Below are 18,613 nucleotides of genomic sequence, written 5' to 3'. Positions count from 1 at the left end.
ATGTTTATAAATTTGCAAATAATTATGACGTTTGCATTGCTGCATAATTTTATATCACTATAAAATTATCATAAATGTATTTTCAGTATCATATGTCAATCATATGCGACTTGAGGAGAAAAAATGAAAACTCTTTTGATCTCTTTGGCACATTAAACAATTATTAATCTTTTTCATTCCAAGATTGTTTTATACAACTTCATGTTCAAATGAAAAAATAAAACCTTGTTCTTGCTTATCCCTGGCCTAGGCATTTTCACTCTTTATGTAAAGAAATATTGTCTAATGCTTTGGTTTTATTTATTTATGGTAGTAGCTAGGTAGTAGAGGTTGGCCATAGGAATGTAAAATAGTTTTATAAGTCATTGAATCTCTTACTTGTCAAAGTAGAAAAAAAAAATATTTTGGGAGAATATCTCTTTTTGTGAAAAGAAAAGATGTTTTCCTGCAGTTTCTTTTCTCAGTATTAACTGTAAACCTTTGACTTAATTTGTAGTGCTTTGGATGTGACTTAATGATGAGCTTTTTGTTTTTGTAAGAAAGCTCGCAAATAATTAAAATTATGGTTCAGATTTATTGGCAGATGCATCTCTATTATTGCTATTAGCCAAAATTTCTCTATCAGTGCATCCCTAGATGGTTGTTTTGTTCTGATCTGCTTCACCATCAAGTGCATGAGTAACACTGCAGCAAGCTGATCTGTGTGTAACCCCCTTGTCAGGGAAGGTTATATATAAAGTAGCTTTCCAGCAACCTAGATGAGTTTCCCTTACGAGTATTTACTTATTTCTCATTTTAGAATGGCTCTGTAAGTTTATTATTGACAACATGGTAACAGAACCCTCTTCTGTTAAGAGTTTTAGATTCAAACATTCAAATAGGTTTATTGTACAAAGACCTTGTATAGCTGTGTGTGTCCCCTTTAAGGATTCCGTCATGAAACACAAATGTTTGGTTGATGTGCACTTGGGAGAAAACGTGGGTTTTGCTGTCTAGTTTGATTTACCTTTAGTTGATTGGAGGTATACTTGTTTAGACCCGCCCCCTGATAGGTGAGCCTGGCGTTATTGGTCCATTGGGGAGGCGGTCGAGAGAAAACGAGCAGCGAGCAGGGAGATTTGGATTGCTGAAGGGTTGGTTTTGATAAAAAAATCAACTGTTTATAATACCATTTATATTACGTTAAACGTATATTTTATTTGTTTAAGTATCCGAGTTTACACAGGAAGTGTGTTAGCTATTTGTGTAGCGATCTGTTTCTGGTTGAAGACCTCAAGGCCGGTGTGGAGAGCCAGCGCGCTCAATTAGCAATAGTTGTAGAAAACAACTGCTCTGTGTGAACTATGTTTTGAAGTAAATCGTGTTGCTGCACATTGTTTATTGTTCATCGTGGTGCGTGACGAAGGAATCAGATAGCCGTTTGTGCCACCGGAAGCGCACAAAGGTCCTCTGACAGCGAGGGTCCGAACGAGACTCCACCGGATAGGGCACCCAGCCACTGGGAGTGTTGGGTGTTCCTCCGGCTACGGGGGACGAACGGCCGCTTGAGGAGGAGTCTGTTTGCCGGCATCGGGAGACGATTGTTAAAGAACACAGGTACCTTGCATTGATTTTGTTTTGGCTCATTGACGAGCGAAGAGGCCAATTTGCATTTTCTAAGGCCCCAACGCACACAAGCAGCGAATCAGGCCTGCATCGGGGTTGAGTACGAGTGTGTGTTTGTGTGTGAGTGGGCCCACGTTCTTTACATTCTGATCATTCAAATAGTATTACTAGTTTACGGTTACAGTTTATAAGACGGTGAAAAACGTTACTCTTATACCGTGTTTGTTTCAGTGCCCTGGGTAGTAAGTTGAGTATTCTAATTGTACCTTGAGTATTGCTATCTGTACCTGTTTTTTCATCTTGAATTTACCTATTGGCTATTATTAGAACATCTCTACTGATTACTCATACCTGAAATAAGTCGATTATACATATAATTATATACTGTCTTTTCCTTATTTTTTCTGTTGGCAAATAAATCCCCATTGCTGTATAATCCTATCAGTTTATCTAGTTATTAAGAGAAATTCATATTCCTAAACCGTGGTATCAGATCAGGGGCTTAAATTCATAGTCGAGAGACACCAATTAAAGGAACCCGGTGCTCCGCCCTTCAGAGTTTAGGTTAGGTGAGCCGAAGAGGGCAGGGGCGCTACATGTGCATTCCTATCAGTTTCATCATGCTTTTGAGCGTTTGGCTTCCCAAACACCTCATAAACAAATAAACAAGCAGCGTGACTATGAGGGACGCTTAAGAGTTAGTTTTCCGCGCAGATACAATTGACTCGCACAATAAACCGCGCGATAACATCTAATATTAATCTCTCTTGCTCTCTTTCAGCTCACGTACCGATGATTATCCCTCTGTCCGCCGTTATCCCTCGTTGGCACGTGCGCCTAAGGTCGCCGACCCCTGCGTAAAACCTTCGCCGTTCCCCCGGGAAGGGTCCGATGCTTTCAGAAGTGCAATTTATTGTGGATTATGCGGAGGAATTATTGAGCCCCACTCCATAAAGGCAAGCTTAGTGACAAATGAGACACTGTCGGCTGGAGTGCCAATGTAAATTGCACCTCCAAAACGGGGCAGGGGACTGCGATGCTCGCTTATGGGAGAATTAGAGTAATACGTCTCCAGAAGCTTTGTGTCAGGCTGAGCGCAGGAAACAGGGAGTATTATTACTTAAGGGAGTATTTGTATACGTGCGAAGACACATTCATAGACGCCGACGCGCCACTTCCTGTCTGTAAGATGCACCGTGGAGGATATGCTTTATTACTGTTGATGTAAATGGGAGTACGACGAGCCGCGGTGTCAGAGTAGATTTATAGATCAATTATGGAGATCAGGAGCTAATTCGGGGCAACGCACCAGTCCACCATACCAGTCTGCTGAGCTTTAACTGAATCACCTTGTGCATTAGACAGGATGAATACATTGGACACAGATAAAGCCCTCTGTCAAATTCGGTGGAAAGATTGAGGCTAACACACCCTCATTATTCAGTAATCCGATTCATAGGCGTCTGCTAATGAGGGATTTTTGACATGCATAACGACATCAACCTGAGCGGCCCGAATTGTCCTTTTACCAAATTTGCATCTCATTAAGTCGAATTTACCGGTGACTGTCATAATTTTGTCTGGTAAAACAGGAGTTTGATGGTAAAGGGCATAGAACGATATGGAGACTTACGGGGATGGAGGTGTGCAGCAGACAACGGTAATGATATTTCATGGCATGTCTTCGGATTTTAAAAAGGAAGAATGTGGCGATTATCTCCATTTGAGAGGTGATTACTTTAAAGGGGTCAAGAGGCTAATAAATGAATTACATCTCTGGAAGCTCAGTTCCCAGCCATGCGCTAATGTCTCGGACGACTAATTGTAGGAATTTAATCTAGCGTTCCTGACCGGTCCGAGTGAACGATCCGGCTCTCTCTACTCTCTGAGAGATCAAGCTGCTGTCATTATTCTTGCATTGTGCTCGCCTGAAAGCCGAATAACCACAAAATGCCTGACCGCCACTTACGAGATAAGCATTAGCTAAGTTTACGTAACGCTAATGTAGCCGCTGATAACCGCAAACAGGGAACCACAACATTACTCAGAGGTAAACGAGAAAAAACCCATTTGAGGAAATTCACTACGAATTAATTGCTACTGCTGATAGCATTGTTTGGTTGCGCCAGCATCCAATTTACTGCGTTACACAAACTGTTAATAAGCTAACAGCGCATTTTCTGTGTGCAAGGTTATGAAGGATGTTTGACCTGAAATAATGACAATGGTATAATTTATATAATTAAATTGTATTATTTTCATTTATTACTGTAATCATTAACACACTGGTTTGTTACACAGGATAAGCATAAGACTGGCCACACACCAGATGATTTTAAGGCCGATTTTAAGACCGAATTGCACCCCCATATGATCAGGATGTGTGGACTGATTCAAGGCTTGTCAAAAAAATTCTCTATTGTGTGGTGCCATTATGGTTATTTAACTGCTCCCGAAGGAGATGGAGCATCCTCGAACTCAAATTATATATATCAAGCATGTTTTATACTTACGACTCTCGATCGGGCTGCCTCTGACATGATGTCTGCGATAGCCAATGAGAACAAGCAAGCGTCACCTACCGGATGTTGCGTGCTTCTATAGCTGAAACTTTGCAGCTACAAACATACCACAAAAGCAGAGTACTGAGAAGGAACATCACTTCTTTTTTCTTTTTTAATGCTTTGTTTTTTTTCACTGCGAAACAGAACGCGTGCCAAGAGAGCCAGTTGACAATGTTGATTGTCCTCCATGTGTGTTTCTTCTTAAGTCACATTTGATCTCACGAGTCTCTGTGAGTATCGCTCTTTTGAATCGATTCTGTTCAAGGCCTTGAACAAACAACCCTGCAAAATGGTCTTAATTGGTTCGTGAATCACTTTGAATGATTTGTTCAGTTCCCTGCACGTACTGAATCATCTGAAGCGGTTTGTAATTCATTCCAGGTAATTTAAGAACACGGAGAACATAAAGACCTACAGTCAACTGAAGCCAAATCTGCGAAGTCTACTGCTGGCCTGCAGTGAGGATCTTTATTAGTTGAACACCGCGTGTGCACTGTCATGTGAAATTTGTAAAGTGAAATTAATGAAATTGTTGATCACAACATTTTATTTCAAGTTGATTTGCTTTGTTACATTGCATCAAATCCTTTTTTGAGCATGGTCTGCAGCGTTTAACGTTATAATCAACCACACATTTTTGTTGAGCTTATGAATGCAATATCTAGTCAGAGGTGTTTTGATTTGTCACCACGGACAACTCCGGAGTTGTTCAGTGTGCACGCTCATTGACTAAATTCTGATGAATATGCATTTGCAAATTCTCTCATAAACAACAAATCGCCACTGCGTGATGTTGCAGCTTTAACCTTTAATGAGTTGTATGAGTTAAGGTGGTTATAAAATTGCCATCAAGTAAGAAATGTGGACTTCAGTTAATTTCTGATGCTAATATATACAGTATATAAAAGTAACTAGTAACTTGCTACTTGAGTAGATTTTTCATTGGATACTTTTTTACTCTTACTCAAGTAACTATTAGGATTGTTACTTTTACATAAGTAATTATTTATATAAGTACTTGTGGGGCTGCACGATAAATCAAAATGAAATCGCAATCGTGATTAATCAAAAGCTGCAATTGTAATACGTATCTTTCAGTAAAGCACGGTTCTGTGATCATCAGTAAATCTCCATTTGAAGGCCAGAGGGCGCTTTCACACGGAAACTTCTGTCATTAACAGCTGTCATTATCACGAACGATTTTATAATTGTGCGATTAAATCGCGATATAAACATTGAAATCACTTTTGAATGCGCGATTGCTTTTTACTTTCACTTTCGAGATTCATGATCACAGATACTCTGTGTATACTATGGAGCGGCAGTACTTAACACACATTTCACGTGGAGCTCAGGATTTCAGAATCATTGGCCATCATCCTATCATTCATCTCTCCTTACTTTATGTATGTGGTAAGTGAAATTTTATGTAATGTAATATAAGTAAGTGGCTAACTGTGTCCCTTTAGTGGCTCCATATGTGTTATTCATACCTTTCCAAATACAAATTCGCTGTTCGGGCACATTCTTCTTCTTACGTATTTTACAATTAAACTAATTTACAAATGTAACTAAGACATAAGATTCACTTTAATGTTAATATTATATTTTCCATTGCATTTCAGTGTACAGTTTTGTTGTAGATTTTGCCAAAATCGGTGCTGCTTTTGTGCTGATCTTATCCGGCAGCATTTTCTGCTTTATCTTTCTCTAACATAAGCTTGCTTTGTAGTGGGCAATTGCCTCTTGCCTCAAAATAAATGAACATACATTATCGAACGAGGCAGTGAGTGGTTCTGAGCAACCTGCGGCATGTGTAAAATAGATGTATGGCGCGTCGTGCTAGATGAGTGTTGTCTGCTAAGCAAATAGATAATAATGATCGTGGTGATTATAGTAATGATCTAATGTAACTGGATAATTAGGTTATTTGCCTTGGATCAAGGCTGTCTCCAGATAAATAGATGTCCAAATGCACATCATTCATACATCTTCCTCTCTTAGTTTCTTTTCCCATTTCTCCATTTTATAGTGAAGAGTTTGTTCTTTCGTAGCTCAGGAGTCTTAAAGAACATAAAAGATGTACTGATTAATGTTCACTCTCTTTTATACATCTAAATCATTTTCAAAAAGAGGTTTTAAATGTATTTTTTATTTTTATTATTATTATTATTTTTTTACAGTTACATTCTTATTGTTTTTTTTTTAAATACCATTACATGTTTGAAACCATTGTATGTGTGAAACAGATACAAGAGTTTTGCTGACTTTTTGTAAACAGTGTTATTTTAGTTCCATTGAGACACTATTCAATTTTTTATTAATATTTTGAATTTGTTTTTCTATTTTTTATTTTCATTTTAATTTTAGTTAAGATTTTAGTAACTTTGTTGTGTGTTCTTGTCATTTTTAGTAGTTTTTTTGTTTGTTTTATGTGTCTGTAAAGTTGTTATTAATTTTATTTTACTTTTAGCTTTAGTTTAGTCACTTTTAGCCTTAAAGATTGTTTCATTGAGACACTATTAAAACTTGTATTAATATTTTGAATTTGTTTTTATATTTTCCATTTTCATTTTAATTTTAGTTAAGATTTTAGGAACTTTTTTGTGTTTTTGTCATTTTTAGTCATTTTTGTTGTTTTATGTCTATGAAGTTTTTTACTAATTTTATTTTACTTTTAGCTTTAGTCACTTTTAGCCTTAAAGAGAGTTTAATTGAGAGACTTTAATTGTTTTTATATTTTCCATTTTCATTTTAATTTTAGTTACGATTTTAGTAACTTTGTTGTGTGTTTTTGTCATTTGTAGTAGGTTTTTTTTGTTGTTGTTTTATGTGTCTGTAAAGTTTTTTTTAATTTTATTTTACTTTTAGCTTTAGTTTAGTAACTTTTAGCCTTAAAGATAGTTTCATTGAGACACTATTAAACTTTTTATTAATATTTAGAATTGGTTTTTATATTTTCCATTTTCCATTTTCATTTTAGTTAAGATTTTAGTAACTTCGTTGTGTGTTTTTGTCATTTTCAGTTTTTGTTGTTTTATATGTGTCTGTAAAGTTTTTATTAATTTTATTTTACTTTTAGCTTATTTAGTTTAGTCATGTTTTATGCCTTAAAGATAGTTTCATTGAGACACTATTAAAATTGTTATTAATATTTTGAATTTGTTTTTATATTTTCCATTTTCATTTTCATTTTAGTTAAGATTTCAGTAACTTTGTGTGTTTTTGTCATTTTCAGTTTTTGTTGTTTTATATGTGTCTGTAAAGTTTTTATTAATTTTATTTTACTTTTAGCTTATTTAGTTTAGTCATGTTTTATGCTTTAAAGATAGTTTCATTGAGACACTATTAAAATTGTTATTAATATTTTGAATTTGTTTTTATATTTTCCATTTTCATTTTCATTTTAGTTAAGATTTCAGTAACTTTGTTGTGTGTTTTTGTCATTTTTAGTAGTTTTTGTTGTTTTATATGTGTCTATAAAGTTTTTATTAATTTTATTTAACTTTTAGCTTTGGTTTAGTCACTTTGAGCCTTAAAGATAGTTTTATGGACACACTATTCTAATTTTTATTTATATATATATATACATATAATATATAAATATAAATATAAATATAAATATATAAATATATATAAATATTTTTTTTTTTCATTTGCATTTTAATTTTAATTAAGATGTTAGTAACTTTGTTGTGCGTTTGTGTCATTTTTAGTAGTTTTTGTAGTTTTATGTGTTTACTTTTAGCTTTAGTTTAATTACCTTTAGGCTTCAAGAAATGGATCTGAAATGCATCTATTTACATGTACTTGATCCTATTTCTTCATCTACTATTAGTTTCTTCTATTTTTTGACCTCATAATTTATGAAAATATCTTCTCCAGTCGTTTAGTTTCTCATAGTCAGCTTTATACTCCATCCAATCAACAACTGATAGATTAAACCAAGCCTCTCCATGCAGTTTTGTCTTTTTCAATTATTAATTTCACTCTGTTGTACGTGACAATATGGAAGAAAAATCTGTCGCTGCCTCTATCTCATAACAACTTTATGAAGAAACCTCCATTTACTCTCTATTTAATGTCACTGCGGACTAGGAGAAACAATTGAGACATTAAAGAGATTACATAAGTGATCTCCTATCCTATGGGATCCTGTGGATAAGAGCGAGAGCCTATCCACCTGTCTCTCTGCGCTGGGAGAAATATTACCATCCTGTTCACTGAAACAGCAACACTGATGATAATGGCGGATCAGATCAGAGCAAAAGGTCAGTCACTGCCCTAAGGCAAGCTCATAGTGAATACCCACGCTGCACTGCTCCCTTCTCAACCAGCACGGGCTCCCTAGACCGCCTGCTGCACCGCTTTCTTTTGCTCTCTACCCTTCTCTCTCTCTCTCTCTCTCTCCCATCCTTCCTTTATCAGCTGGGACCGCGGGAGAGCCATTGTGCCGAGTGCAGACAGAGGCAAGATCAAAAGAAAGAGGTTGAAAGACAATTTTTTTCTTATTAACAGCTACAAAAGCGAGAGGAAAAAATAGAGACGGTGGTGCCTCCCAGGAGGGGAGCATTTTTTGACCATTAGTAACATGCAGACAGCAGGAGGAAGGGCTCTGTGCATACTTCCATGTTTGTTTTCCCCTTTTTTTTTTTTTTTTTTTACCTCCCAGACTTTGATGCTTTGTCTTGCCCGCACGCAAGCGGGCTGTTTTTCTGTCATGGCCGATTTTATTGGTCAGTCTCTTCTGTTGTGCCGATGGCTGTGGGTTTTTGCCGTGCCACAGGAGAGGAGGGTAAATATCAGAGAAGGTCATGGGGAGGAGAGAGGGAGGATGGAGTGATGGTTGGAATGATGAAGGAGAGAGTAGGAAGAGTGAACCGAATGGAATGGATGGGCGTTGGGAGGAAGCAGAGGATGTGCAAACTGGACGATTGGAATGCAAGAACATGAAATCTGAAATTGATCGTCTTTAAAGAGTCCCTAAAGTCATCTTGATGATTCATCTTGTACTCGGGGGCGTTTATAATTTTTTTTGTCCAATTAAACGCTCTACAATGAAAGTCCCTCCTCCTCATAACACCTGCTTGAATAGCATTAGCAATCAGCATGTCATGGTTGACAGCCGACACTAAACTAAACCTAAACTTTTAAGCTTAGTAAGATTTTTATTAATTGCATCCAAAATCAAGTTTTTGTGTACATAATATATGTGTGTGTACTGTGTATTTATATTATGTATATATAAACGCACACAGATGCATGGATATATTCAAGAAAAATGCTATGTTTATATATTAAATATATTTCTATATAATTTAAATTATATAAATATATACATGTGAATATATGTAAATATTTCAAAATATATACTTTATGTGTGTGTGTATTTATATATACACAGCAAATATAGACAGTAAACACACACAAATTATGTAAACAACTTTTATTTTGAATGTGGTTAATCACAATTAATCGCTCTAGTAAATACAATTATTTTCAAAATATGTACTGTATGTGTGTGTCTTTATATTTACATAATACATATACACAGTACACGCACATATATTAAACAAAAACATTTTTTTATTTATTTATGTTTATTAAATTAAAGCATTTATTCAGCTAAAATGCATTGATGGATTACAAGTAACTGTAAAGACTGGCATTGTTAAAAATATTTCTATTTCAAATGCTTTCAAAAACATCTTTAAATGTTCTATTCATCAAATAATCCTGTCTTGGTTTTCACAAAAAAGTATTAAGCACCACAACTGTTTGCAAGATTCATAATAATATGAAATAATAATATGAGAATTAAATAATCATATTAAAATGATTTCTGAGGGATCATTTTACACTGAAGACTGGAATAATGATGCAGAAAATTCTACTTTGCATTACAGGAATAAAATACATTTTAAAATATATTAAAATAGAACAGTTATTTTATATTGTAATAATAATAATAATAATAATACTTATTATTATTATTATTATTATTATTATTATTTTTTTTTTTTTTTTTTCTTTTACTGTGTTTTTAATTAAATAAATGCAGCCTTCCCTAGCAAAAAAGTAATAGATTTATTTTATATTTATTTTATACTAAGTATAGTTCAAGTCTATTAGAATATTTTAAATATTTATAAATTATTATAAAATTATTACAAATTTTACAACTTTAGCTTTGAAATAAATGTCCCTTGATCTAATTATGCATGATTCATCTGTTTTTCGGTTTAACTCTAACACCTTTTTTTTGGTCTCATGTAATCAAGGCCGCTCAGGAGAGTAATTAACAAAAGTGTATTGTTTATCTACATCCAATGATCCATTGAAATTCTAATGAAAAAATCAAGTGCCACCTTACATGATTTTCCACAGAATATTACTTTTACTTAGTAAGTTTAACCCAGCTTAAAACGCATAGTCTGCTATTAGTTCATGTGTACAGGTTTAATCTACATTATAGAGCAATAAATGGCCTCAAAAACTAGCAAAACCTGTCATTTTCTATATTATAGGGGGAAAAGCAAATGAAAACACAAAAAGTTGTATGGTTAAGTCTAGGGGTTTATTTGAGAGGGTTATATAGTGTTAGAGGAGTAGTAAATATCATTAGCTCAGCATTCAAACCATTACAAAAAAAAAAAAAAAATCATTATGAAAGGAGCATCAACGTTTATGTGTGCGTGTGTGTGTGTGTGTGTGTGGATTTTTTTATTTATTTTTTTATTGGCAATCTATTTTTCACATCTATGATAAGGAAGATCAATGAAAAGAGTGGGTAGAGGGTTACGAGGATCAAAGCAAATCCCCTTGAAGAGAGACACAGGCACACACACACACACACACAGGTTCTCCTCCCAATAAACACGCAGTACAGTCTGTCTGTTCTTTCTGAACGCACAGCAGGGGCAGCATTAGCTCTAATAATTCAATGCATTTCTGTCGTTTTTTCCTTTCAGCCCTGAAGGAAGAGCAGCCTCCAAGAACAAATGAAAGAAACTTCCAGACTGTGATTTATTTCATTAGGCAAATGAGATGTGTGAGCCCTCTGGCAGTACTGACTCGAAACTGTCCACTCTCTCTCGCTCGCTCTCTGTTCCTGAGCCGCTTTATACCTTTGTATTTTTCTCTCGTATAAACGTGCACAGAACGGCCACTTTTGCTGTTTGCATGTTACATGTCCTGCGGTGGGCCGTACATTCACATTCATGCATATGTAGCACGTCACGTCCAATCAGGCTCTGGAATGACTGGAACTGAAGTGTTTGCCAGGGAACAGCTGTTGCCGTGTTAGCGCAGAACAAAATGGCCGCCATTCAGCTCTAGCTTTCTAACCGTACCTGACCGGCATCAAGTGTGTGCCCAGAGATCCTCTCAATTATTTTTAGTAGATGTGATGTGAAATTGGCCATGCGATGCATCTGGATTAAGTGTATTAGTAAATTTGCAGTACTGTTTTATTTTTACCATTGCAGCAATATTCTCCTCAGACAGTTGCTAGTTTACCAAAGAGAAAACTGAGTTTTGACACATGTTAGCATGCAACAACATTGATCTTTCCTAGTCAGAAGTGTTTGTTTTCAAGTAATGGGCCCCAGTCCAAACATTTCGTTCTAACTCACTGAACAGCATATGTTTCGCTTTTGTTTATTTGGTTACTCCTGAATTATTGGCGAACGACAACACAAAATATTTATAACTAAACAGAAGTGTTTGCCAGGGAACAGGTGTTGCCGTGTTAGCGCAGAACAAAATGGCCGGTGATCATTCCTAGCCGTCTAACTCTTACCTGACCGCCGTCAAGTATGCGCCTAGAGCTTCTCTCAATTGTTTTGAATAAGTGTGATGAAAAATGGGCCAGAAAAAATGGATCTGGTTGGAGCAACAGTGGGCGTCTCGCTTTGACAGAATTAGAGGGCATTGCTTCTGTATTCGAGAACGTAGAAAGGGACGGGTTACTCTAATACCTGATAACAAATTGCATTTGGGCACATTGTGGAACAGAACACATGAAATTGAGCTTGCATAGATTCGTTTGCATGTCTGCCCACAGCCTGAACAATTTTTTTTGAATTTATATTTGAGCAGCATGTGTTTTGCTTCTGTTTATTTGGTTACTCCTAAATTTCTGGCAAACAGCAGAAGAGAATATTGGTGTTGGACAGGGAACAGCTGTTGATGTGGTAGGAACAAAATGGCTGCAGCTCAGGTCTAAACTGTATTGATCTGTGCCCAGTTTGCACCTAGAGCTCCTCTCAGTTATTCTGAATAATTGCAATGTAAAATGAGCTGGAGCAACATTGGGCATCTTGCTTTAACAGACTTATAGGTCACTACTGAGTCTGTGTTTCATCCAGATTATCTTCAAACAGTTTTGCCACTATTTTAATGTTCAGCTTAAAAGAGAAACTTGACTGTATAAGAGGACTGGTTTCTTTATTAGGGGAGCGTGGGGTAAGATGAGCATTTTCTTTTTTTTCCTTTTTTTACTTATGAGGTCCTTAAGATCAGGGAAAATGAGGCAGAATGAGATAGTGTGTTTCCTATCATTTTAAATTGTCAGAATGTTTTAATATAATGGCTTTTTTATTAAAATAGGTAAGATGAACCATCTGGGTGTTAAATTTTAAAGATAATTTACCTCTTTTGAAAAACTTAATCAAAGTTGAACACCAAAGATTTAACCTTCCCAAAACCAGACTAAACAGAGTGTTGAGTAAAATTAAATAAAAACTGAATTAGAATGAAGGAATAAATGTCACTGAAACCAATAAACATTTTACTTATACGATTCTTGGCATGGTAGCTTTCCTGCAATGTTGAACAGACCATTAGGTGAGTACGGGTGGAAATATATATTTGATAAAAATGTGATGAAATGTATCTTCTGGCTCTCAGAGAAGGATCTGATGCACTTGTGCACTGTCCCTATCAAATAAACTATAAAAAATATATGTATAATCTAAACCAGTTACGAAATATCACATTAAAATACCAGTTTACACTTCAGAGATTTAACTTAACGTCAGTGCCTTATGGTGGGGTAAATTAAAGTGTTGGCTCAACTTACCCCACAGCATTTGGCTCACTTTGCACCATAGCTGGCATTTTGGAAGAAAAAAAAAAAAAACTATCTAGCTTACCAATTCAGGCTATGTAGCTAAATGATTTATATGGTTTTATATGTTGCTAAATCACCTGTATGCATCATAAATATTTTTATAACTGGATAAATTTGTTTTGATGTAACAGCCATTACATATGTTATGCTAAAATTTTACTTTGACAAGCCAACAAAAGTTTTTAAAGTAAATGGGTGTTTTCCACTTCTCCCCTGTGTTTCTCCTTTTCACAGCCTGGCAGAAATTATGTGTGATTCCAAAATACATGGTCACATGACAGTAAAAGAGTACAGTTGCCAGATACAGGGGGTGGGTCAACTTACCCACTGGCTCAACTTACCCCACTCTCCCCTACCTGCTAATGGATTGCTGTTGGGTGCATTTTGAAATATAATAACATGTGAAATTGAATTGGCTTAGAATTGTATGCATGTATCTGGCCTCAGTCTGAAAAATTCATTCTAAATCATATTTAAACAGCAGATGTTTTGCTTTTGATTACTTGGTTACTGTTAAATTGTTGGCAAACCGCATTACAGAATAGCTGACATGTTAGTGTAAGAACAAAATGCCCTCGGTTCATCGATAGCCATCTAAGTGTACCTAAAACATGTAAAATCAAGCTTGAATGAGTTGAATCGTTTGCTTGTTTCTGGCCTCAGTCTGAACAATTCATTCAAAATCATATTTAAACAGCATGTGTTTTGCTTTTGTTTAATTGGTTACTCCTAAATTTCTGGCAAACAGCAAAGCAGAATATTGGTGTTAGAGAAGGAACAGCTGTTGATGTGGTAGTGCAAGAACAAAATGGCTGCCGCTCAACTCTAAACTATATTGATCTGTGCCCAGTTTGCACCTAGAGCTCCTCTCAGTTATTCTGAATAATTGCAATGTAAAATGAGCCAGAAAACATGGATCTGGTCAGAGCAACATTGGGCATTTCACTTTGACAGACTTATAGGTCACTGCTGAGCTTCTATTTTACCCAGAATCTCTTCAAACAGTTGCACTATCATTACAATATTCAACCTGAAAGAGAAAATTGACTATAGAAGAGGCCCTGGTATTTGTTGTAATGGTAACAACAAATGCCATTACAAACATTACAACCCATCAACTTTTAACTATTAAAACCATTAAAAATTGGTTTTCTGTAGTGTGTTTTTGGGACATATTCCATTAGGATTTAGTGGTTTTAACAAGCCAGAGGGTGACCAGTAGAGACCAACAGGAACCATTAAATTTAAATCAGTACAATTTCCAGTTTAATCAGTACCCTGGTGAAAAAAAACAGCATATGCCTGTAGGTATGTTTTGATGCTGGGATGCTGGTTAGGTATGTTTTGATGCTGGTTTAAGCTGGTCCTTTGCTGGTTTAAGCTGGTCCTTTGCTGGTTTATGCTGGTCCTTGACCAGCAACATGACCAGCATAAACCAGCAAAGGACCAGCTTAAACCAGCATCAAAACATACCTACCAGCATATGTTGTTTTTTTCACCAAGGTAACCATTACAAATTCTGTGATGGTTTCTATTGTTTTTTTCAGCAGGGTGGTTACTTCAGTGTCTGCTAATGGATTGCATTTGGACACATTTTACAACGTGTGAAATGAAGTTTGCATAGGATCATTTGCATGTTCTTCCCTGGTGAAAAAAACAGCATATGCTGGTAGATATGTTTTGATGCTGGGATGCTGGTTAGGTAGGTTTTGATGCTGGTTTAAGCTGGTCCTTTGCTGGTTCATGATGGTCCTTGACCAGCAACATGACCAGCAAAAACCAGCAAAGGACCAGCATAAACCAGTAAAGGACCAGTTTAAACCAGCAAAGGACCAGCTTAAACCAGCAAAGGACCAGCTTAAACCAGCAAAGGACCAGCTTAAACCAGCAAAGGACCAGCATAAACCAGCAAAGGACCAGCATAAACCAGCAAAGGACCAGCTTAAACCAGCAAAGGACCAGCTTAAACCAGCAAAGGACCAGCATAAACCAGCAAAGGACCAGCTTAAACCAGCAAAGGACCAGCTTAAACCAGCTAAGGACCAGCATAAACCAGCAAAGGACCAGCTTAAACCAGCATCAAAACCTACCTAACCAGCATTCCAGCATCAAAACATACCTACCAGCATATGCTGTTTTTTTCACCAGGGTTGGCCTTAGTCTGAACAATTATTTCAAATTCATATTTTAACAGCATGTGTTTTGCTTTTGTTTATTTGGTTACTGTTAAATTATTGGCAAACTGGATGACAGAATAGTTGTGTTGAGCAGTGAACAGCTGGTGACATGTTAGCACAAGAACAAAATGGCTGTCGTTCATCTCTAGCCATCTAACTGTACCTAAAACATGTGAAGTCAGGCTTCCATAGCTTGAATCAATTGCATGTTTCTGGCCTCAGTCTGAAAAATTCGTTCAGGATCATATTTGAACAGCATATGTTCTGCTTTTGTTTATGTATTTACTACTAAATTATCAGCAAACAGCAACACAGAATATCTGTGTTGGACAGGGAACAGGTGTTGATGTGTTAGCGCTAGAACAAAATGGCCGCTGTTCATCTCTAGCCATTTAAGTGTACCTAAAACATGTAAAATCAAGCTTAAATAACTTGAATCAATTGCATTCTCTGGCCTCAGTCTGAACAATTCATTCAGAATCATATTTGAACAGCATATGTTTTGCTTTGTTTATGTGGTTACTACTAAATGATCGGCAAACAGAAACAAAGACTATTTGTCTTGGACAGAGAACAGCTGTTGATGTTTTAGCGCTAGAACAAAATGGCCATTCAACCATTCTATCCGTCATTCTGTCCAGCCAGAAAAAACATCTGGTCAAAGCAACATTGGGCATCTCACTCTGACAGACCTATAGGTCACTACTGAGTTTCTATTTTATCCTGATTCTCTTGAAACAGTTGCACCATCATGACAATATTCAACCTAAAAGAGAAAATTGACTAGAAGAGGACTGGGTACCTTAGTACCTGCTTTTAAAACACATTTTAAAACATAATGTGAAATCAAGTTTTATGTAGAATCGCATGCATGTTCCCAGTCTTAGTCTGAACACTTCATTCAAGTTCACATTTAAACAGCAGATGTTTTGCTTTTGTTTACTTGGTTACTGTTGAATTATAGGCAAACAGCATCACAGAATGGCTGTTGACTTGTTAGCACAAGAGCAAAATGGCTGCCATTCGTCTTTAGCCATCTAGCTGTATCTAAAACATGTGACATCAGCCTTCAGTGGCTTGAATCAATTGCATGTTTCTGGCCTCAGTCTAAACAATTCATTCCGAATCATATTTGAACAGCATGTGTTTTGCTTTGTTTATGTGGTTACTACTAAATGATCGGCAAACAGCAATACAGACTATTTGTGTTGGACAGGGCACAGCTGTTGATGTATTAGCACTAGAACAAAATGGCTGCCATTCAGCTCTACCCATCTACCTGATTTTTGCCTAGTTTGCACCTAGAGCTCCTCACAGTTATTTTGAAAAACTGCAATGTAAAGTGGACCATTGGAGCATCCTTAGACGTCTTGCTTTGACAGAAGGGGCAGAATTGCAAAACAGTACTGCTTTTCTATTTTACCCAGATGCTCTTCAATTGCTCTACTGTGACAAACGTCGACCTAAAAGAGAAAATTGACCACAGAATAGCACTGGTTACTCTAATAATCTGGACACAGTTTGGAATGTAAAAAATCAAGCTTGCATACCTTGAATCATTTGCATGTCTCCAGCCTCAGTCTTAGCAGTCTATTCGAATTCATATGACAGCATTAGCTTTGCTTTTGTTTTCTTGGTTATTACTAAATTATTGGCAAACAGCATCACAGAATAGTTGTGTTGGACAGGCAACAGCTGTTGCCGTGTTAGCGCGTGAACAAAATGGCTGCCCTTCAGCTCCAGTCGTCTAACTCCACCTGACCGGCGCCAAGTGTGCGCCTAGAGCTCCTCTCAATTATGTTGAATAAGTGCGACGTGAAATGGGCCGTGCAGAGCCAGAAAGCACAGATCTGGTTGGAGCAATAGCGGGCATCTCACTTTGACAGAATGAACAGAATTACAGGGCAGTACTGCTTTTTTTATTGAGCCACAGAAGGGAAAGGCCGACAGTAAGAATTTAGGTCCTGCTATTAGTATTGATCTCTCTTTCTCATTTGTCTCTCTCGTTCTCTTCTCACCAGGTTCTCCATCAGTGAGAGGGCGTGAGGGAAGGAGTGCCCCGCATTCAAGCGCCCGCTGACCGCACTCCCCCCACCACCCTTTGCTCCGTCCACAGCATGGCTCTCGCTCTCTGGATCCTCTTTACCTGCACCATCGCCCTGAGCAACGTCAGCCCCTCTGCCCAGGGTTTGTACTCTACTTACTCTTCTTTAGATCTTTGCACAGTGAGCCGCTTAATTTGTTGTTGTGCTTTTCTGGAATTACTAATGTCATTTTCAGAAATGTTGTGGTAACTTAAGGCTACATATACTAATACAACCAGACTAATTTTCAGTCCCTTCATGCACACAGTTTGTGTAACTTTGGAGGTAACCTAACAAGGGGTCAATAGAGAAGCCTGTTTGTTTTCTTCATTCTGATTCCATGAAAGAGAACTAACTATAGTTTTGGAAGTATTTACTCATTTGCCTAGACTATGTTTAAGACCAAAGTCTGATGTACAGTTTTATTGAATTCAAATCCATCAAACAGTGTTAGTTTTGCTTCATTTTGGTGTTTCTAGGAAATAATAAATCAATAGCAGTAATCGATAGTGGTAACTTCAGTGTAACTCTATTGTACGTACCTGAGCTCACAACCTGACTTTAAAGTTAGCAAAGTTCACTTAAGAGTTCCACTCACATCAACATCAAATCAAATATAGGGCTGGGTTCATAAGATCGATAAATCGATTTTAACTTCATTTTGGTGAACCAGTATTGATTCCTAAATTTCAAAATCTATCTTTTAGTCTTCTGCTGATGCGCAAACAAAACTTTACTAAGCATTATTTGTAGCACGCCAGTCATTCAATAATTGCGATAAGCTTTGTGCTTTGTTGCAAGTGATATAAAATAATTGGTAGCTTTCAAATTCTGTAAATTTCATCTTGAAATTCAAACAATAAATGTTGTTTTGATGCTCTGGAGTGACAAATCATTGTAGCCGATTTAGGTCAAGCAAATGTGAGTTGTGAATCACATTATACCAAGAAATAAACATGAATGAATATCAGAAGGTATGTTAAAAGAAAATGTACAGCTTACTGAAATGTACCATGTCTCATGCAATTGCTTAGTCAGTGTATCGTGAAT

The 18,613-nt window shown here is 36.6% G+C and overlaps 1 protein-coding gene across 1 annotated transcript in view; it reads left to right on the top strand.

Annotated features, from left to right (window-relative positions):
* Positions 1–18,613, top strand: part of adgrl1a (adhesion G protein-coupled receptor L1a) — a 205,031-nt gene that overhangs the window by 79,709 nt on the left and 106,709 nt on the right. The window contains exon 2 of the mRNA XM_051106077.1: positions 17,501–17,666. Within this exon, the coding sequence (XP_050962034.1) occupies positions 17,597–17,666 (70 nt within the window). The 5' untranslated portion in view covers positions 17,501–17,596. The remainder of the gene's footprint in view (positions 1–17,500; positions 17,667–18,613) is intronic.

This window comes from Labeo rohita, chromosome 3 (assembly GCF_022985175.1).
Source record: "Labeo rohita strain BAU-BD-2019 chromosome 3, IGBB_LRoh.1.0, whole genome shotgun sequence".
NCBI lineage: Eukaryota > Metazoa > Chordata > Actinopteri > Cypriniformes > Cyprinidae > Labeo > Labeo rohita.
Note: the sequence above shows the minus strand (reverse complement) of the source record. Positions and strands in the feature narration are given on the sequence as shown.